Below are 23,161 nucleotides of genomic sequence, written 5' to 3'. Positions count from 1 at the left end.
CCAGCCATTGGATCTTGGTATATCTTTCTCTACTAGACAGGAGAGTCCATTATCAATTCTTTGTTCCCCACATAGCTTCTTACAGTCTGTGATCAAGACCCCCCTTAATCTTCTCTTTGTTAAGCTAACCAGATTCAGCTCCTTCAGTCTATCACAATGTGACTGTGGCAACACGGGCAGCAGCTCAGGCTAGCCACCTGAGTACAATCTCACCCAATCTCTGGGCACCTACTTAGGGTGGCTAGCCCAAGCTGCCAGCTGTGCTGCCACAGCCACACTGTACAGCTACACACGCTGGGAATTACACGTCCCAGGTGCTGTGCAGACATACCCCAAAAGGCATGTTTTCTAACCCTTTACTCGTGCTCATAGCTCTTCCCTGAACTGTCTCCAATTTATCAACATCCTTCTTGAATCGTGAACACCAGAACTGGACACACTATTCCAGCAGTTCTCACACCAGTGTCAAATAAAGAGGTAAAATAACCTCTCTCCTGCTACTTGAGATTCTCCTATTTATGCATTAGCCCTTTTGGCTACATCACCACACTGGGAGCTCATGTTCAGCTAAGTATCCAACCCCCACACACACACTCCCAAATCTTTTTCAGAGTCTCTGCTTCCCAGAATAGAGTCCTCCTCTTGCAAGTTTGGCCTGCATTCTTTGTTCCTAGATATTTACATTTACATTTAGCCATATTAAAACATCTATTGTTTGCTTGTGCCCTGCTTTCCAAGCAATCCAGATCAATCTGTAGCATTGATCTGTCCTCTTCATTATCTACTAAGACGTTACAGTTAACCAATTTTTAATTCATTTAATGTGTGCCATCTTAATTTTGTATCTTTCTAGTTTCTTAATCAAAATTGTATGTGGTACCAAGTCAAATGTCTTACAGAAGTCTATGTATATTACCTTCAAATTATTACCTTCATCAGCCAAACTTGTAATCTCATCCAAAAAAAATATCCAGTTAATTTGACAGGATCTATTTTCCATACACCCATCTTGATTGACATTAATTATATTACTCTCCTTAAATTCTTTATTAATCAAGTCCCATATCAACCGCTCCATTATCTTGCCCAGGATCGAAGTCAGATTGACAGGCCTATAATTACCCGGATCATCCCATTTACCCTTTTTAAATACTGGCACAATATTATCTTTCTTCCAGTCTCTTGGAACTTCCCCAGTGTTCCAAGAGTTATAGAAAATCAACATTAATGGTCCAGTGAGCTCCTCAGTCAGCTCTTCTAAAACTCATGGCTGCAAGTTATCTGGATATGCAGATTTAAAAATGCCTAACTTGAGAAACTGCTCTTTAATATCTTCCTGAGTTACTATTGGAATGGAAAATATTTTCATCTTATCATATTGTGTGACTGTATCATCTGTTTTTCCCCAAATATAGAATAGAAATATTTAATGAATACTTCTGCCTTTTCTTCATTATTATTGATAATCCTACCATTTCTATCTTGTAATCAATGTTCCACGATTCCTCGCTTCTGATTTATATTCGTCATTTCAACATCCCCTTTCTTCCATTTGTTATCTATTATTTTCTTTGACACTGTAGCCTGGTAATTAGGGCTTTCCCTAAGGGAGACCCTAAGTTCCTGTTCCAATGATCGTTTAATTATCTATAAAAAGAGGCACAGCTTCAACAGGATGACGAGATATGGTTATGGCAGTCTCCTACAATGCAGGAAACCCAAGTTCAAATCCCCTCTCCCTGGTGGGACATTGAACCCAGGTTTTCCCACATCCTGGGTGAGTGCTGTAACCTGTGGGGTAAACGTTGTACGAGTCCTTCTCTAGTTGTGCTGTGAACGGCATCTAAGTTGGGGGGGGAGAGAGGGAATTGATCAAAACTATTCATGTCAAATTTACAAATATTTTTGGTCAACCTAAAACTGCATTTTTAAATGAATAAACTATTCATCAAAATTTTTTTTGCCCAGCTTTACTTACATCATGTGTGTTCACGCACGCACACACACACACACACACACACACACACACACCCCACAAACACGCACACCCCATTCTCAAAAGAATGATGCTTTAATAGTCAGGAAGCTACCCATTTCTCCTTGCTGAAGGGTGCAAGGTATCCCCTACATTTTCACCATCCCAGTGATAATACCCAGGGGTAGGTAGAAGAAAGAACAAGAGAGACTGAGTGGGGAGGGAGTGCTGGGGCAGATAATTCGGTAGCAAATGTTGGTGAAATGCCTGCCAAAGCAACAAGAAAAGTAGACCATGACAGAAAAAGAGAATCAGGTGCGAATGGTCATGCCCTTCAGAGGACAGAGTGACACCATTTAATTGCTCAAAAGGTTTTCAAAATGAGGTGTCTACCTCCAGTAGAGCATAGATTAATCTTCCCTGAACTGTTGGTATGACAAGTTGTTAGACGAGGGAAAAAATTCAATTTTAGATGAAGCAGCTGATAGAATCAAATGAGTATTTCAAGCACACAAGGAGCGTGAAATGTGTTTACTCTGAGTTAGGGTGATTCAGATTGTTATGCTGATGTCAGAGCTTCCAAAACTCTATTATGGAGACATGTCATAGGCAAAATCTTAATAGCTTTCCTGAAGTGTTCCTGCGGGGAGAATAAAGTGGGTTGTTATTAACTGGTTTCCTTTTCATGTTCTGATTTCTGTCTTGTTGTTGTTGGCGGTTTTTTATTAAGATAGTGGGAGCAGGGAAGTGGGCAGTAATTGAGACATTCTGGACTTTCCATATCCATGTTGATTTTGTTACAGTACAGAAAGATGTGTGGACTGAGACCCACAAGAGTACAGAGTGAGAAATACAGGCTGCTGAAAGACATGGTGTTACTGTGGGGGCATGACCTGATGCAGAGAAATTGGCACGCACTTCAAAAGTGAGCCTCTCCAACTTAGAATTCATATAACAGGGTCTCTGCTTGGCAGCAAACAAACAGCTATATTTCTTTGGAACGTAGGGATTATCTATAGTTATGTTTTAAAATCAGCCTTGCAAAATTCTACCTACCCATTTGCCCAGGGTAAGTGATTTTTTTTTCTTTTGACAGGCGAGTAGACTATCATATCATTTTCATTATAATTATCTTGGTAAAGAGCAGGTGAGCAGTTTTTGTTTTTTTGCTTGGGCTGGTAATTTTTAATGATAATTTATTGCAAAAGGCACAGGTGCTGGAACTCGGGGTGCTGCTGCACCCCCCCCGGCTTCAAGTGGTTTCCATGATATTCAGGGTTTACAGTTTGGTTCAATGGCTCTCAGCACCCCCACTATACACATTGTTCCAGCGCCCCAGGCAAAAGGAGGAATCTCACTGATGAAGACGGCGAGTGGGGGTATTTGGTCTACCTGTTCAGACCCACTGAGCTGCTACCAAAAATCATTTAATATATATTCAATAACCCACTTCAGAAATGCAGTAATAATAGTTACCTGCATTTTTCAGTTAGTTGAAGGTGCCTGGTGTCTTCAATCTCATTCCTTGCCATACCCAGAACCATGTTTTGCTGATTAGACATCTCGATAGGAGATCTATGCTGTCTATGTCACAAGGTAACTGGGAAGGGAGGTTATGTCATTATGCTCACTGGACTGCATGGATAATTTTTTTTCCTAGGTGTCAAATTCAAGATGATGACTATAATTTATGAAATAGTTTGGTTTCTAGCATCTGTAGAGAACTCTTCTCTTCCCTTGCACCATCCTGAAAGTTGATTCAAACTCCAGCAAACTGAAGTAAGCACAATTTTAGTAGGAAGTATTTAGCTCTTGGCCCAACAAAGTACAAGTCTGTTGACTTTTAGGGTAAATTTCAAAGATTATATATTCACTCAGGACTTTTCTAAGTATTGTAAGGGGAGTGGGGAGGATGCATGTCTTTTGTCATCTATTTTAAGTTGATTCGAGGGGGGGCAGCTGGAGGGGGACTGGGCTTTTTTGTTTGTTTTCCAACATTTTTACTACTACAAAAAGCATTCAGAGGAAGGAAGGAAGGCAGCGAGTAGATGGGTCTTGGACCAGGAAAAGGCTTTTGAGAAAGCAATGCTGTACTAAAAAGAAAGTGAGGAACCAGTCTGGGGTCAGAGGTGGAATTAGCAGGAAGTCAAACAGCAGGAAGACGAGATGAAGGTGCAGGCTAATATTTAAAATGGTCTCCACTACCTGGCAGTAGCCATTTTAAGTATTTGACACCCAAATTTTTATTTTTATGATGAATCTGAACAAAAATCCAGCAAATGGCCAGATTCCCATACAAACAAAATCCAGTTCAGAGATCTGCCACATCTCTCATAATACTCTTACATTATTTACTAGACATTTAGTATAACATCATCATTGTGTTTTTCACCAGTAACAAATAACATAATATGTATTTACTGTTGTAATAACAGTATCCCATCTTCTAAATTGTTTGTTTGTTAGAACAGGTTTGTTTTAGGCCTGTTAAGGGATTTTAAAAAATGATTGACAATGGATATGTTTTCCTTTCCTCAAATGCTGAGACTATGCAACAGGAAAAGAGATTTAAAAGAGGCATCAATTCACCCAAAATAACATTTTCACAGTATAAATGAATATTTATAATCTGTTCCCTTTTGTCTAGGGTCCATCGGACTCACATCTCAAGTTTATTAATAGAAACTCCACTCTACCATCATCCACTCCACTCCACCATCATCTTGTTATAATTCTCATCAGCCCTCTGATGGAGTCAGTAATTGCTTTAATTATGGCTGAAATCTACCAGCAGGAGCTTACAAGAGGCTGTCAGAACCTGTATTAAAATTCAGACCATCTCAATTCTATTGCTGGAAGAAGTGATGGTGAGCCAGGGAACTAGGGAGGAGTGGGAGAGAGAGACTGAAACAGTATTGCTATCTTTCTACAGTAAGATAAGCAAACCAATTAAAAGGCTTGCCATCCTGTAATTACCAGGGAGTCCTGTATTATAGAGGAAGCTACAGCTTTGTTACACAACAAACAGACTACTTGTAATTTAACATGAATAATGAGCCAGATGCATGAGCAAGACTCTATTAAACTGTTATCGCAAGCAGCCATGTCCCGCATTGATTAATGATTCCATGTGTCATCAAGGAAAGGGACTTCATTTTAAAGCATGTGGATCATCGTCATCAGTGATGCCAGTGCAACCAGCTGCCTGTTTTCAACTTTACACCCTGAATATGGTAATTAGTAAGAGATGTTAAGATGAACAAGAAGGGCTTCTTCAGGTATGTTAGCAACAAAAAGAAAGTCAAGGAAAGTGTGGGCTCTTTACTGAATGAGGGAGACAACCTAGTGACAGAGGATGTGGAAAAAGCTAATGTACTCAATGCTTTTTATGCCTCTGTCTTCACGAACAAGGTCAGCTCCCAGACTACTGCACTGGGCAGCACAGCATGGGGAGGAGGTGACTACCCTCTGCGAAGAAAGAAGTCGTTCAGGACTATTTAGAAAAATTGGACGAGCACAAGTCCATGGGGCCGGATACGCTGCATCCGAGGGTGCTAAAGGAGTTGGTGGATGTGATTGCAGAGCCATTGGCCATTATCTTTGAAAACTCACGGTGATCGGGGGAGGTCCCGGATGACTGGAAAAAGGCTAATGTAGTGCCCATCTTTAAAAAAGAGAAAGAGGAGGATCCGGGGAACTATAGGCCAGTCAGCCTCACTCAGTCCCCGGAAAAATCATGGAGCAAGTCCTCAAGGAATCAATTCTGATGCACTTAGAGGAGAGGAAAGTGATCAGGAACAGTCAGCATGGATTCACCAACGTCAAGTCATGCCTGACTAACCTAACTGCCTTCTATGATGAAATAACTGGGTCTGTGGATGAGGGGAAAGCAATGGACGTGTTATTCCTTGACTTTAGCAAAGCTTTTGATACAGTCTCCCACAGTATTCTTGATGTCAAGTTAAAGAAGTATGGGCTGGATGAATGGACTATAAGGTGGATAGAAAGCTGGCTAGATTGTCGGGCTCAACGGGTAGTGATCAATGGCTCCATGTCTAGTTGGCAACGGGTTTCAAGCGGAGTGCCCCAAGGGTCGGTCCTGGGGCTGGTTTTGTTCAATATCTTCATTAATGATCTGGAGGATGGCGTGGGCTGCACCCTCAGCAAGTTTGCAGATGACACTAAACTGGGAGGAGTAATAGATACGCTGAAGGGTAGGGATAGGATACAGAGGGATCTAGACAAATTAGAGGATTGGGCAAGAAGAAATCTGATGAGGTTTAACAAGGACAATTGCAGAGTCCTGCACTTAGGACGGAAGAATCCCATGCACTGCTACAGACTAGGGACCGAATGGCTAGGCAGCAGTTCTGCAGAAAAGGACCTAGGGGTTACATGGACGAGAAGCTGGATTTGAATCAACAGTGTGCCCTTGTTGCCAAGAAGGCTAACATCATTGTGGGCTGTATAAGTAGGAGCATTGCCAGCAGATTGAGGGATGTGATCATTCCCCTCTATTCAGCACTGGTGAGGCCTCATCTGAAGTACTGTGTCCAGTTTTGGGCCCCACACTACAAGAAGGATGTGGAAAAATTGGAAAGAGTGCAGCAGAGGGCAACAAAAATGATGAAGGGGCTGGAGCACATGATTTATGAGGAGAGGCTGGGGGAACTGGGATTGTTTAGTCTGCAGAAGAGAAGAATGAGGGAGGATTTGATAGCTGTTTTCAACCTGAAAGGGGGTTCCAAAGAGGATGGATCTAGACTGTTCTCAGTGGTACCAGATGACAGAACAAGGACTAATGGTCTCAAGTTGCAGTAGGGGAGGTTTAGGTTGGATATTAGGAAAAACATTTTCACTAGGAGGGTGGTGAATCTCTGGAATGGGTTACCTAGGGAGGTGGTGAAATCTCCTTCCTTAGAGGTTTTTAAGATCAGGCTTGACGAAGCCCTGGCTGGGATGATTTAGTTGGGGATTGGTCCTGCTTTGAGCAGGGGGTTGGACTAGATGACCTCCTCAGGTCCCTTCCAACCCTGATATTCTATGATTAAATCACTACAAGAGAACACAAAACACTGGTTTTTTTTTTTCTGTATGGAGTGCTGAGGGCTGTTAAAGAATAAGGGATTCAGGTTGCATGATTCACCTGCAAAGGCAAATGTATCTTCTTTGTGACCATCCTAGATGCCAATGCAACTCCTAGATATGATATGATTAACCCAATAATTGAACACCTGCCTGGAAATTTTAAGTCAATTACAGAATCTTTAAAAATTAGTAAAATCCAATGTGGCCACCAGGGAGACACTGATTTAAAAAAAAAAAAAAAGACAGCTGTTTTCAATTACTATGCACAGTACAAGCATACTATCCTGACTTATGACTACTGTCTAAGTCCATACATGGATGATAAACAAGGATCAGTTATTCTAAGATTAATGTAAATAACATACAAAGTTCATGCCTAATTATGGACACACTTGTATATTCCATGTACAAGCTATGCATAATGAATACTTGATCCTTGCACTTTTTCTAGTATCAGGTCTATTACAGACATTATCTGGCAAAAGAAAGCAATAGCTCAGTCAGCCACTACTGACTTACAGGCTTCTCGCAGTTTTTCCTTGTCATAATGCAGCCCCTCGTAATCTTGTAAACTAATCCTGTTCACTCGGATCCGCAGGCGGTCTGGGATGGAGTGGGGACTGCAATGTGAAAAAAAAAGATCAGTTAGAAAAGACTAAAATCTCAGAGTGAAAAGGGGTTAGAGTATGGGGAGATTTTAGATGAATGACAAGAGGGAGAAAGCAGAAACCTCACCAAAGCCAACACCCCATGGGCACATAGTTTTCCATCAACGGAATTGAGTTTTTAACAGATTATAACGACTGCCCACTACAGACTGAAGTAACCGGTGTGTCTTTAAGAACCAAATGGGTCATGAAGATTCCTTATTTGCTATGCAGTCGGGAATCACATTTTTTTCTGATCTCGGTAATTTTCAGTTTGATGCCCCCACTAAATTTCCAGGAGACAATTTGTGATTGTGTACCTGGCTGCAATCCCACTGAGGTCAATGTGACTGCAAAGGTGTAACTGAGGGCAGAATATTATCCTCCAAATCCTTGTGATGGCTCAGAGTATATAGGCCCAATTTTCATGACTGGTCGTTAAGCACCTAGGGCAGCTCAGAGAAGTAGGTTCACAAATATGGTTAAGAGCCAGATTTTCAAAGGTACTTAGGTGGCTATAGATGCAGGTAGGTGCCTAGTGGGATTTTCAAACATGATTATGCAGGTTAGGTGCCTAATTTCTATTTGATTTCAATGGGATTTAGGTGTCTAACCTGTTTAGGCATATTTGAAAATCCCACTAGGCACAAATCTGCATATTTAGGCACGTAAATATCTCTGGAAAATCTGGCCCGAAGATCCTTATTGTGGATCCATGCTTACCTCCATCTGACCCTGACCTGGTGTTTTATTCTACCATTCAAAGGGGCTACTAATTGAGATCTAAAGTAACCTGGCCACATTTGCATTTTCCAGCTGTAAATTTGGGCTATTTGTCCTTCCATCAGAAAGAGTTCAGCAGGACAAAAGGAGCAGTTCTTAGGGCTACCTGGAACAGAAGGTTAGAGCACAACTGTCTCTCTCCAGGAAATCTGGCTGGTGATCTTAACCCAGTGCACAGCTGCCCTACAATATGGTCAGGAAAGACCTAAGATTAGAATAGCAGGGGGTGTCATAAATCAGATGTAAGATGCTATAACAGAAGTGTTTTGGAGGTTAGCAGGTTTGGAATAGTAGGATTGACATAATCGACAAAAATCTGTCAAGGAAGCCCTCCTTGCAGTACATGTATGCCATACACAACCATGAAATAAATATGTGCATTGCAATCATGCTTTAAACACAATAATGCATTAAATTTCACAGCACCCCATGTGATAAGTGTGATATCCATTTTATTGGTGGGGAAACTGAGTCACACAGAATGTAAATTACTTCCCTGAGGCTGACAAAGTTATGAATCAATTCCCTGTCCTGTGTGTTACCAAAAGACCATCCATCCTACTTATATTTCACTCAATAATATGCCAGTAATATCAGTCTGCCAATGTCGCTAGTATCTAATACACTCATGGTCTTCCAAAAATTAAGATACTACACACAGATATATTTGTATGAAGAGACATGTTTCTATCCACTTTATTAAGTTTTCTATTTGGTCCTTCTCCTTTCCACTGCATCTGATCTACAGGCATTTTGCCTGTTGGAAAACCAAACTCAACACTAGCTGTGTTTCAGAAAGGGAAACTTTTTACAAGTATGCCAGTATTCCTTTGTCTGAAAATACAGCTGACTTAACAAGACATGTTGTCTCTGGCCTGTCTTGGTAAATCCACCGAGATGGCAATTAGCAAGTATTTCAGAGTGAGCTTATTGTATACTTTTGGTCTGTTGGTATAAATAGTTGTGTCACCTCTGGGTAGATGAAAAGAAAGAAATTGAAAATGAAGTCCAGTTAAAGAAGCATCTTAGGCACAGTTGTTTTTGCCTGAAAAGTGACAAAGAATAATGAATTCAGGGTTCTTCTGTAACTGGGGAATAAGACAACACACTGGAAAGAGCTTTATCAAAGAACCTCCTGTTTCATACAGGAGTTTCTGTAGCAATGATACAAATGACCTGTACATAAAGTACAACTTATAAGGAATCATAAATGTTAGCAGCAGCAGGAGTGATGCTTTTTGCAATATACAAGCTACCAACATTTCTCCTGTGCTCCTCTTGACGGGAGCTGTGGTGTCCAGGTGCCCAAAGATGTCAGGAAGCTGTCCATGTGCAAGCTAAGCTTGTCACAGTTTATTTGACAGACAGCTGGGCTAACTTCCAGCACTGCTTCAGGGGACATCCTTCTAACTTAACTGGCATTACGATATTCCATATAACCAGCTCTCTCCAACTGCAGTTTTTACAGTTAGGCAGACCAACAAGGAGACAGATCTATAGACAAGGGTGGGAGCGGTGAGCACATAGATCAAACAATATCTATATAATTATATTTAGTCTCTTTTTGTCAAAGAAATTTAGTGTTAGACAGCCGGCTGGCTGAGAAATGAATAGGACAGTCTGAGGAATTATGTTTCCTTGCAAGTCATATAAAATACAGGTTTCTAAAATGAAAAATTGCCAGGGATTTTATTTTTAGCAAGAAAAAAAGATAAGAAAATGTTTAAGTCTGGGAATATAAGAATTTAATTGCATGGTCTTTGTCTGCGGGAAGGAAAACATATTTCAGTGAATTTATTCGAGTTTGTGAAAAGTGACAGATTGACAGCCCTGGAAACTGAAGTCTTTTGTCCACATGTGAAGGGGAAAGTGCTGGCTTCCCTATTATGTCCTGTGCTTTAACAATAACCTGAGGCCCAGTTCTGTGATTATAAAGATAATTCACTCTCCCAGCGCCTGGGTGCTCAGCCTGGGGACTGTGAACAGGCTCAGGAGTGGGGGGGTCATAATCTCATTCACTTTCTTTATGGTTAGACTGCAGGAAGGGGCAAGGGGTTTAAAAAAAAGCTTGTATCTGTTGCAATACAGGGTCACACTATCAAAAAGGTGGAGAGCCACTGCCCTATCTCATTCATTCTTCTTTACGAAATTGCCCATAAGGGTTCCAGTTATGAAGGTGGTTTGTGAGATATGGACACCTGTTCACCAGGCACTCAACTGAAATGACTGACTCATCCCATCTCACAGAGCTGTTTGGTAGCAAAATCCAAAACCAAACTGGTGACCTTCAGTCTACACAGGTATTTATATGGCCCCCATGACCATCATTTCTGAGCTCCACACAAACATTAATTTAGCCTCGAAACACCCCTGAGAGGAAACTAAGTATCATTATCCTCATTCTACAGAGGGGGAACTGAGGCACAGAGAGATTAAGTGACTTTCCCAGAGTCATACAGAAAATCTCTGATAGAATGAGGAACTGAACTCCACACTCCAGAGTCCCAGTCCAATATCTTCTTATCAACAAGACCATCTACCAGTCCCCTATATTATTTAGCAGGGCTGGTTGAATTTTTTTTGTTGTTGTTGAAACTGGTTTTCAGGGGAAAACTGGAGTTTTGAATAAATACAATTTTTCCACAAGAACTGTCTACCTTCTGTGGAAAATTTTCATTTTTTTCACTGAAAGCTGAATGACTGAAAAACAAAATACTTTTGTTTTTGAATTTTCATTAAAAATCAAAAATTTCCATGGAAAATTTAAAAGAAAATTATTTGTCTTTGTTCTCATCTAAATATTCCAGAGGTGGGGGAGGGAAATCAGCCAGCTCTACTCTTTAGTTCCTCAGGACAGACAGAGACGACTCTGTGGAACTATCCCCCAGACACAGGGCTTTGCTCATGATAATCCATTTTGGGGGTAAGAATATTGAGATGGTGAAGCCACTTATGGTAAAAGTATCTCTGACTTTCCTCAGCCCAGCCAGCCTGGTGCAGTCCAGAAACTGCATTGGTCATGTTGGTTAATGATTTCCTTGGGGTAATGGATGAAAATCTTGTGTCCTTGGCGATTCTTTTGATGCATTAGCTGCCTTTGACTCTTTGACCATAAGATTTCGGTAACATGCCCGTCAATTCTAGGAAGGGTAGACGAGACAACTCAAGTGGCTCCTCATGTACTTTTTCAGAGATCCTACAGGGAACAGTTGGGTGGTGGCTCATTTACCCAGAAGGCATTTTCTTATGGGGTACCACCATTTCAACTAACAACCTTTCTTTGCATGAAGTCCAGGGAAGGAAAAGGCACAGAGACAAAACTACCCTCTCACACCTACACTTGGTCCAACCATGTCAAGGTTGGTGCACATTAGTAGTGCAGCTTTGGGTCAGGCCTCACTGGTCCTGCTTGTACCATACTCGTTCTGTAAATTAGAAAGGGAAAGAGGGGAAGCAGGGACCCCCAAAGTGCAAGAAGTCCATTCTATGTTTCCACGTTCAGAGCCAGAACTGGAAGAGTGAGGTCAGATTTATAGTCAGTGGCAAGTCTAAAATAATATTTGGAGCTCAGGAAAGGTATGAAAAAAAAACAAACCATACGACACGCTCTTCAGTAAGAAACACCTTTTCACAAGAAAATGCTTAAGAGGGTGCTTTCCAAATACTCTAAAAAGCATTGCTGTAATTGTATGGTGCATCTTTGAATTTGTTTCTATTAAATAAAACAAGCACATAACCTTGAAATACACTATTTGACTTCAGTAGACATAATTCCTTTCCAGTTCAGTCACTAGAGTGCAGTTAGCTGGTATAAATCAATGCAGCTGTTTTTTTTCCCCCCAAAAAAGAAGTGCAGCACTAAGATGCATATTTCAAAAATAAGTTACAGCTGCTAAAATATGCAGTGTGTAAGAAAGAGGACATGCCATTTTAACCATGTTCAAGATGAATGATAATACTAAGCCACAAGATGTTACCTTCTTGGAAAAAAGAGCTCTTTGGTAGCACTAGGCTAATATTGGAAGTTGCAGTGCTAAAAGGTACTTTGTAAGGAGCAAGATGCATTTAATAAAATCTAGTCATATGTAGTACATCCAGAGTTCGACAAGTTATTCACAGTGAACTATATCTTCAACGAATTTACCCCTGAATTACCTGAAAACACACTTCAGTTTCTAACAATTTGTTCATTTAAAATTTATGTGATGAATTGCTTTCTATTCATGACAGCAACTGCTTTCAGTATTCACTATTTGTAATTCACGCACATGCAGTGAGATTGGTCACCTGTTTCGGGTGGTATTGTTCCTGGCACTTAACTGGATGATTCCCAGACCAAAAGAGTTTTTAAGACAAAAGAGCAAACAGTTCCAGTACAAATATTTGTGCAATTTGCATAAGTAATCATGTGAGAAACCATGTCAGTACATGTAAGCACAAATACTCTACCTTTAGACAAACATGCCTGGGAACAACAGAGTTGAACTCGCAACATGTTTGTGAAAAAGCTAGTAAAATAGGTTGTGAATACCACTGAATACTAACCATAGTATTTATTCAAATAATGTTTGCAAACACTGCAAAAAAAACCAAAACAAAAAAAGTGTTATTCCAGGTGTAAAATGAGGAAGAAAAGTTTTCAAGCCCTAGACAAACCCAAATCACAATCTTATTTCAGATAAGGAGAACACTGGTCATTCAATAAAGATGACTTGGGTCACCATTCTACTAGAAATAGTTGAAAAAAACTGAAAAAATTCCTTTTCATCTTATTGCTGTTGAGTGCAGTTGGTTGGAAAATGGAATTTCCCATCCTGCAGGAATTTCAGACATTTCAAACTTTGTTTTCATCATGAATTGGGTTAAAATGTCAAAATTTGGGGGGAACAGAAATTCCAATTGAGAAATGTCTAAATGTCTTTATGAAAAAAACATTTCATTTAAATCACTTCAAAATGTTATAATATAAAATGTTAAAATATAGAACATTAAAATAAATATTTTATAATATAAAAGTCTAAATGAAACTACATGGGAAAGTAGAAGCAAAATAAGAAAGTCCAACAGGACACTCCATTTCGATTTCAAATCATTTGAAAGTATTTCTGTCAAAATTTTTGTTGAAATCAACACATTGCTGAGAATCATTTTGATTTCCATGAAATAGCATTTTCCAACAGAAAATAGTTTTGTCAAAATAATTTCGACAAGCTCTACTCATGACAAATATTGTAACTAGAAGAAAAATGGTAAAATGGGCATAGATAGGACAAACATAGTTCTGGAGCCGTTAAGTAAGCGGTGCCTTGATGGGTAGATGAGGGAGTTTAGAATGTTATTGGTATTAATTAGTGGGTATTTATCACTGAAGATTGTATGGGTAGATTATTATATCATATGGAATTACAGTTGATGGACATATTTGACAGTGTGTGCCGGAGGCACCCAGAGCAAGGGTTTGGCATTTTCTTCCTTCAATCAAACCAATCCTTACGGAAAAGATCTGTAGAATGTAATTGGGATGAAACACGAAAGCCTCTACAGAAATATAATCAAGATCTTTAGAAATAACTCTAAAAACTTCAACTAAGAATCTCCTTTTGGTAGCAGGGGTATAATTTTCCACTAAACCTGTATTGAAACTTGTTGAAATGTTATCATTTTCTATTACATAAACTCTGTAGGACTTTCCCATAAAAGGAAATACATAATAAGAAACACAGATGTTGACTGACAGCAACCGGACTGAAATCTTCATTTATGAAAGTAAAAATATTGGGTCTCCCACACTCTCTTTTGGAATTAATTAGAAATTCCTAATTTTCATTTAAAAAAAACAACAAAACAATCGTTCTCCATTCCTTTTCTCTGCTGTGGAATCCACCTACTCCCACATCATGCACCAGCACTGCCCCCTCCAGGAACCAAGGAGTTAATATCTGCTAGGTGTACAGCAGGAATCAGGTCTTTATCATGCTAGAGAAAGACTCAGTTTATTAGATGCAGTTATTTTAATTCCCATCACCTCCCTAAGGGAAATTGCTTACTGGAGAAGTGACACACTTTTATCTAACGATAACCAGTCCTTTAACATAAACTACAGCATTCCTGGAATTCTGTACCTGTGAACTAACAAGCCTGCTAAAGAGCCTAGATTTATAAACTTGAGGGATTGCGTACAGACAGACAGACAGCAGTAAAACAGCCATGCGCCAAGCAGGGCAATTGGCATCATCCCACCAATGTCTGGATGATTAACTGCTGGCAGTATTGGGGTCACAGCGTCATCAAAATATGAGTGTGTCTTACAGTGAGATGCACCACGTTCTGATGGTGGTCCCCAGAATATGTATGCATGTATGTTTTGTATACGTGTGTTCAGACACGGACCTGGGGAAGAAAGCAATACATCAGTAATGCTTTCTGTCCCTTGTCTGTGTCTGAACTCATGTAGACAACACACATACATATTCTGGCAGTCACCATCAAAACCCAGGTATTTCCATCCAGCAGTAAGGCACACTCATCTTTTGATGAAGCTCTGACCCCAATACTTCCCTGTTAATCATCCAGACGTTGGTGGGATGATTCCAAATGCCCTCCTTGGCGCACGGCTGTTTTACCTCAGCTCTGTGTTTCAGCTTCCAGTCACCCAGGAAAAAAAGAATAGGAGAGGTCAGGCTGGCTCCTGATCTTGGAGCTCCAGTGTGGTAATCAAAACACACTTGTGCTAGGACACCAGGTTGATTCAACTGGGGGAAAACAACTTGTGATATACACACCGTAATTCCCATTCCAATTATTTATAAATCTGATGAACCGTTTCTCATTGTTCATGTCTGCATAAAGGTAGAGGAAGGGGTCAAAAAACAACCCCTGAAGAATCCAAGTGAGGTATTTTTCACAGATCTTTCCAAATACAGCCCACCCCAAACTATGCAAATATTGTTAATAACACTCTTAATGGGATTCACCAAAAAGCATCCTGAGCTCTTCCCTCCCTTCCCCCTCCACTTCCCCCCCCCCTAAAAAAACCCTAAACTTTAGAAAACACAAAACTCCTCTGGGACATGTTTGCAGTGACAGATTAATGAATTACCTATCTCCTGAAGAAGAAATAAACATGCACAACTAATTAAATGTCCTTATGTTTAGAACAATCAGGAGCAGGATAACAGCAATCAAAGGAGAAAAATAAATTAACCTCACTGCTAAGATCTCATTGGCAGAGCTTGGAAATGATGTATTAAAAATTAGGTTACTTCTGACAGCTCTTATCTATTTAAAACATAGAAACTGCCATAATGGAAAAGAACCATCTAGATGGTGTCCTGTCTCTGACAATAGGCAATGCCAGCTGCTTCAGATGAAGTTTAAAAAAAAAAAAAAAAAAAAAACACACAAAATCCTTACTAAGCTATTTGCCTAAACAATATCCTGCAGAAGTGAGTTCCACTGAACAAACAAATATATATTAGCCGGGATCCAGCCAAGCTTGCTTCATTCAGGATTGGGGGCTTTATGCCATCTGACAGTTCTCCCATTCTGGAACTGGCCCAATGCCCCAACACAATATAAAGTAACCTCAGGGCTGCTGTAAGTTGCACCAGGCTGACTGTGGTCCCAAGGGGTTATTCTGGAAGCTAGGGATCAACAAAGCGGAAGAGTTATCTGGCCAGTCCCCAGCCATGCCTTCTAAATTCTGTTCCAGCACTAGATTGACAGCCCTTTGCACTGCAACAGTGTCACAAAGAAGCCGCAGCATGTCTGAAAATCTCCCATTTTGTCTTTTAAATCCATTTGAGTGTTATAAAGATTCAAGCCTGATCATGACCATCTCACTGCTAACCCAGGAATCTATTACAAAAAAAAATAATACTAGAAACCACCATTCTATTTAAAAAATAATAATAATAAAAAGTTAGCAATGATCAACGTTCATTCAACTGTACTTACATCTAATTGATTTCAATAAGTATACTGGGCAAAGTCCTCTGTAGACTAAATTATCTTCTTCCAATCCTACTGCTAGTTCATGATGCTGCTATGTACTGGACATTATTCTTATCAAAAAGGATCATTTCAAATAGCCAATTCACAGTGTCAGCTGTTAAAGGCCAATCTTGCTAGGCAGTCTGACCCATTCAAGTCAGGAGTTAGTTGGACTAAATGGTCTATTATCTATCAAACGTGTCATTTGCACAATATATTAATTTCTTTCCTTAGGGCCCAATTCAGCAAAGCAAATAAGAATGTACTTAACTGTAAGCCCATATGTAATCCCATACCTATTCAGCACAGCACTTTTGTTCTTGCTTACGTCTCATCAACGTCAGTCGGACTAAAGCTTCTTCCTTACACTATCTACAGTGCACCTGTGCAACCCAACTTACAAGAGTAGCATTACCCAGGTGCAAACTTCACTACATGCCTTACGTCAGAGGTTCTCAAACTGTGGTCTCCATGGACCACCAATGGTTCGTGAGTTCCATTCAGGTGGTCCGCGAATAATTCCCTCTAAGGTGCGCACCTGGGCAGCCGCACATGAGAGAATGAAGGGCCACCCACCTAATTAGTGGAGCCGCACAGGCATGGCTCCACTAATTAGGTGCCTGGACCCTGGAGAAGACACAGATGTAAGGTGAGGTGATGGCCTTGGGGGGAATAGGGGGTAGGTGGGAGGGGGCAGTGGGGTGAGAAGAGGGGATGGGGGGAATTTGGGACATGCAGGGCTGTGGTGGTCAGAGAAAGAGGCAACTTTCCCCAGCTCCAGGGCTGCACCTGCTGGGGAGAGACAGCCCTCCTTCCCAGCCTCAGCTCTGTGGCTGCTGATGTGGAGGAGAGAGGGAGAACCCCCCTCCTCTCCAGCCCCAGCTCTGGGGCTGCTGCGGCGGAGGAAGAGAGGTCACATCCATCACATTAGAAAGGTAAGACTACTGATATTAAAATATGTGCATTTATTTGTAGAACAAAAAGGTTAATTATTATTAAGGGTTTTTTATAAAGCATTTTTATCCAAAGCGCTTTACAATAGTTAGCTAACGGTACAAACATTTGGAAAGATCATTAAGTGGTCCACCAAGACCCTCAGCAATTTTCAAGTGGTCCAGGAAAAAAAACGTTTGAGAACCACTGACTTAAGTGACATCGGATGGTCTGGGAAGGATCAGAAAACTCACTTTTAACACTAGCCCATTGTGAAGCATGGAGATTCTTTTCCCCAAGAATCAGGCAGGGACAGACAATACTGAAGGGGTTTATTTCACGGTACCGGAAAGACTGATAAACAGCTTCAGAAGTGTGGGGTTACAGAGACCAATTATATACTTTTCTCTTATCACTTCATTTGCATTTATCTTGTTCTTACAGAGACAAACATTGTTTCAGAGACAGAGAAAGCACTTAACATGACAGTGACAGGAACAGAACATACGCATCAAAGCTATTTTGATTACATCGATTATCTATAACTGCCCTTTAGGCGAAGGGGTGGGGTTGGGGGTGAGTGTTTACAAATATCCGGAGGGCTGTGAAGGGAGGGTTTGTTCTGTTCTAAGAGCCAAGTTACTGGGAGGATATTTGACCATGTAAGTTTATCAAGTGTTTACAGCTACCAGTGTCCTTGGGCCTCTGGTGTTTCTGTTTCTGACTCAGCTGCTAACTAAATTTTTAACTCTTGCCTAACACCAGCTAACGATCAACTGATTGAAAACAGAAAAAAGGACAAAGAAAAATGAGCATCTCAAATGCTTATAATTCATTCAGAGGTAGGAGGAGGAGAACCTCTTTGATCCTTAATACCACTGTTAGACATTGACCCATTTTCTCTAACTCAGCCCCGCTGTCTTGTTTTACTTTGGTCCTCGTTATGCTTTCTCTTTTATGGTTAGGGTTTTTATTTGGCCATTTCAAAGAGTCTGTAGTGCAGGTGCACACCATACAAACAGATTTCTTTAGACATTCAAATTTCTAAAATCAGAAATTGATTCCTTTCAGAACTTTTGTTGCCCACACAGACAAAAGATGTGAACATTGCTGCAAATATCACACACTCCCCACTAGCCAAGAATACTCGTTATATTAGATACTAACAACTAGACAATAACATTTTTCTGTATGCAGATCTTAATAGTAAATAATCACAGCATATCCACAGTGCTCCTTTTATGCATGAAAAGTTTGTGGAAGTTGGATCCTTTAGTAATGCTTACATCTCTAAATGCAGGCCCAAGTAAGTCAATTACTTCTTGTTTTTCAAGTAGCCAATGCTAATTTTTCAGATAAATCCAAATAGTTATACTGCTTTGCATCAACTGCACAGTTCAAATATGATATTCATATGCATCATCCCAACTGAGGATATACTCAAAGATCTAAACATCCATCCCACTTTAAAAAACACTCCACTAAAAGTGGATTAAAAAAAAGGATAAATGGACATAAATCAGATATTAGGAATGGCAATATACAAAAACCTGTAGGAGAACACTTCAACCTCCCTGGACACACAATAGCAGATTTAAAGGTAGCCATCCTGCAGCAAAAAAACTTCAGGACCAGACTTCAAAGAGAAACTGCTGAGCTTCAGTTCATCTGCAAATTTGACACCATCAGCTCAGGATTAAACAAAGACTGTGAATGGCTAGCCAACTACAAAAGCAGTTTCTCTTCCCTTGGTGTTCACACCCCAACTGCTAGAAGAGGGCCTCATCCCCCCTGACTGAACTAACCTCATTATCTCTAGCCTGACTCACTCTTGCTTGCATATTTATACCTGCCTCTGGAAATTTCCACTACATGCATCCGACGAAGTGGGTATTCACCCACGAAAGCTCATGCTCCAATACATCTGTTAGTCTATAAGGTGTCACAGGACTCTTTGCTGCTTTTACAGATCCAGACTAACATGGCTACCTCTGTGATACTTGACACTAAAAATGTGAGTACTCTACTCTACCCATAAGTCCTCAGTAAAAAAATCAAGGCATATTATACCCAATCCAAGTTTCAAAACTCTCTACTGTTAATAATTCAAAGACAATATCCCCCACCAGTATCCTTTTATGATTTTCTGGCCCCAAAAAATCTGCCCAAGATTGATCATTTGAGAGTTGCCTGGAATAGAGAATGGACTACAATTGTATCGAATGTTAAAAAAGCAATTACAGAACCTGAAGCTATGGCTCATTCACCAAAATATATGCTTTCAGATATACTGGTCCCCACACAGACTAATGGTAATAAGCCGCATAAATGCTGACCACTGTTGGAAATGTAACTCCCTTGGTATTCATTAGCTCGTATGTTTTGGGAGTGCCCCTGTATCAAGAATTTCTGGTATAAGGTGGGTCAAAGGAACAATTTGGATGCTAAATTGGAGCCCTCCTCCTTAAATTTCATTCTTGGATATATTCTGGAAATCTGGAGATTACCTGGTAACAAGGCAGCCTGGTTCCAGTGTGTAGTTTTGGTGATTAAAAAATTAATCCTGCAAAAATGGAAAAGTCAATCCCGACCAAATATTGATGCCTAATTCAGTGATCCGTCTGACCTTGCAGCTAACGAATGACTGGCATGCCGCAGAAAGGGAATGCCTGAAACATTCAAAGCCATTTGGGCTGACTTTTTAGAGGTCTATGATTAACCTAGACTCAGGAGATAGATATGTCACTTCCCTTCTCCTCCTTTTATCCAAACCCTCTTCATTTACTTTGGGTATTATGATGAATCTGGTATTTTCGTATATTTGTTGAATTTGGAAAAATTAATTTAAAATATATAATTAATCGGTGTGGGTGTGTTTCTTTCTTTCACAGTCTTTGCTGCCCCAAATTCAAGACTTATCCTGTCCACAGACACTGCTCCAGAAAACCTGAGGGTTATCTAGGGTACAGGCTCTATCCCCGAAACTCCACAGAATCCCTCTTGCTGTAGTCTGCTAACTGGAACACACATACTTTCTGCATTACCCAAAAGACGAGGAACATTTGAATCTCAAAGCAATCACAGCCCAAATCAAATTTCCCTAACACCTCTTGGGTTCTTACTTATATTAATCAGACACATTAATTGGCAGTCATAGTGCAGCTGCATGTTTAATCTATTTTTACAGATTTCAAGATACAGTATATCTTTGACTTACAAATTAGCTTGGGTCCCATTTGTCTTAGAAACTGCTGTTCTCTTTCTGCCTTATCCTGACAGTTGAGACCCGATGGGATACTCAGGCTAACAGTCCCCAGATTTGGAGGTCATTCTCATTGGATGGCCCTTGGCTCTGAAACACTCCCCTGCTCTTTGGTCCCCACGTTTGTTAACGTTCAGGACATGCAGGAAGGCTTTACCCAGGCCGTTGCCAGGTGCTTGCTTTGAGGGGTGGACCTGGTTTTATTAAATGGGGGAGTTATTTTCTTTGTGTTAATATTTTTTTCATAGAGCTGAGTGAATATGTTATAGCAATAATGCATGATGAATGAGGATATTTTCCTTGTCTGTCAAATATCAATGAGCTGCTTATAATTTTTTGAAATGTATTTGTTCTTTTTTTGAATTATTCACTGAATGCGTTGAGCAAATAAGTCTTGGTTTGACGACAGTTTGTGTGCAGTTCATCGCAAGTACTCAATATTCACAAATAGAACTGGGATGGTTAGTTTTCACTGGGCAAACAGATCACACACAACATTGTTGCTGTTCCATGATTATCTGAGCATAAATTTTAGAATCAAGTTTCCACTGGGAATATTCACAGTTACAGTCTGAAATTCACTATTCTTTAATATATTCTTCAGATTCATTTTTTCCATAGACCTGCTTGTCATTCAAAGTTGTCCAGCAGAACATTCACAAAACATGATGACAAAAGTGGTGCAAACACAAAACCAACTGCATTTCTTATTTCACTGCATATTAACAAAACATCTTTGAAGCCAAGCTGTACAGATAGGATTGACATAGTACATGGTGGCTGTTTTTATTGTAAATGTGCCCAGGTTGACAATAAGGCATATCCTTATTAAGAGAATGAGTAAATAAAGCAATAACCAATTGTCTGTGCCTGCTTTTTTTAAAAATCACCAGTTCTCAACATTTTTATAGAGATGTTAGATTCTTGAGCTACAGGATAGCCAGTGTACCACACCGGAGTTACTGACAGTCAAAATACTGCCAGGAAGGGACCGTTTTATTTTCTAATGCAGCTGCAAACAGAATAGTAACTTTCCCTTTCAGACATAGGTGCTGGAACTAGGGGTGCTATCACAGCCCATTGCTTGAAGTGGTTTCATCATATACATGGTTTACAGTTTGGTTCAATGGTTCTCAGCACCTCCACTATACAAATTGTTCCAGGACCCCTGCAGGAATAAGTTTCTGGTTTTTACCAGTTAGAAGAAGAAATGCTTATGCTTGGAGGGTGGGGCGGGGTTGGGCTATTTTTGGTTAAAACTGAAAACCAAAAATCCCGGTTATGAATATTATAAATTCATGAAAGAGACGCTAGTCACTTCATCTCCAGTATTCCCAGGGATGCTGTGTGACCATCAGAAAAGGAACTTGTACCTCTTCAAGACAAATGCATTTTCCAGAAGTGCAAGCACAGACGCAGCAGTGTAGTTCTAGCTACTCAATAATTGGTTGGAAGCTGTGCTAGGAACTAATTAGTGAACAATGCTATAGAATAAACAGAAGCATCAGCCTCTGCTTAAGCCAAGCAAATGCTCTGGATATACATTTGAATAGTTAACAATGGCTATGTTTGAGACATGTGCAGGGCCAGCTCCAGGGTTTTTGCCGCCCCAAACAGCAGGGGGAGGAAAAAAAGCCGCAATCGCTTCTTTGGTGGCACTTTGGCGGCAGGTCCTTCCCTCTGAGAGGGACCGAGGGACTCGCCGCCGAATTGCTGCCGAAGAGCCGGATGTGCCGCCCCTTCCCCTTGGTCATCCCAAGCACCTGTTTGCTGCGCTGGTGCCTGGAGCCGGCCCTGGACATGTGCTTCTGGAGGAACCCCAGAAGGTCTTGTTCATTTCTCCTTGACTGGAGGGAAAATAGCCATGTCTCCTTCCAGCAACTGTCAATGCTTCTCTAAGCATTAGTTGAGGGAGGAAGAAGGCACTTGAGAGATGCTTTCTGCTTCTTCCAGGGCGGGAGCTGAAAAAAAACATGGTGCCTTCAAAGCACCCCTGGCTTCTGACAACCTGCAGGCCAGAATCAAACCCAGCAGCCAAAGAATGCAGCTGTGCTTAGGACTTGACATCCAGCTCATGCAACAAAAAATAGGGTTACCATTCATCCGGATTCCCCCGGACATGTCCGGCTTTTTCGGGTTAAAAATAGCGTCCGGGGGGAATTTGTCAATGTCCGGACTTCCCCTCCTCCCCCTCCCATGCAGAGCGTGCGCGCGGCTTACAGAGCAGCCGGGGCTCCCACAGCCAGAGCCAGAGCCCTTCCTGCACTTCCCCCCTCCTCTCTCCTGAAACTTGACACCACTCTCCTCCTCTCTCTCCCTCCCTCCCCCCCTCCCGCCCTGCATTCACAGATCGCCGGCTGTTCGTCTGGAGCTCCGACCCTGCTGCCCTCCCCCGCTGCCGAGCGCGCTGCTCTGCAGCACAGTAAGGGGGCCGGGGGCCAGAGAAGCGGCAGGGAGGTTCCCTGGGGGGGGGGGGGGGGG

The 23,161-nt window shown here is 41.0% G+C and overlaps 1 protein-coding gene across 3 annotated transcripts in view; it reads right to left on the bottom strand.

The window, feature by feature from the left end:
* DGKI (diacylglycerol kinase iota) overlaps positions 1-23,161 on the bottom strand; it is a 247,631-nt gene that overhangs the window by 85,637 nt on the left and 138,833 nt on the right. For all 3 annotated transcript variants that reach the window (XM_034779724.1, XM_034779732.1, XM_034779740.1), the window contains one exon: positions 7,583-7,683. In XM_034779724.1, the coding sequence (XP_034635615.1) occupies positions 7,583-7,683 (101 nt within the window). The remainder of the gene's footprint in view (positions 1-7,582; positions 7,684-23,161) is intronic.

This window comes from Trachemys scripta, chromosome 1 (genome assembly GCF_013100865.1).
Source record: "Trachemys scripta elegans isolate TJP31775 chromosome 1, CAS_Tse_1.0, whole genome shotgun sequence".
NCBI classification, from domain to species: domain Eukaryota; kingdom Metazoa; phylum Chordata; order Testudines; family Emydidae; genus Trachemys; species Trachemys scripta.
Note: the sequence above shows the minus strand (reverse complement) of the source record. Positions and strands in the feature narration are given on the sequence as shown.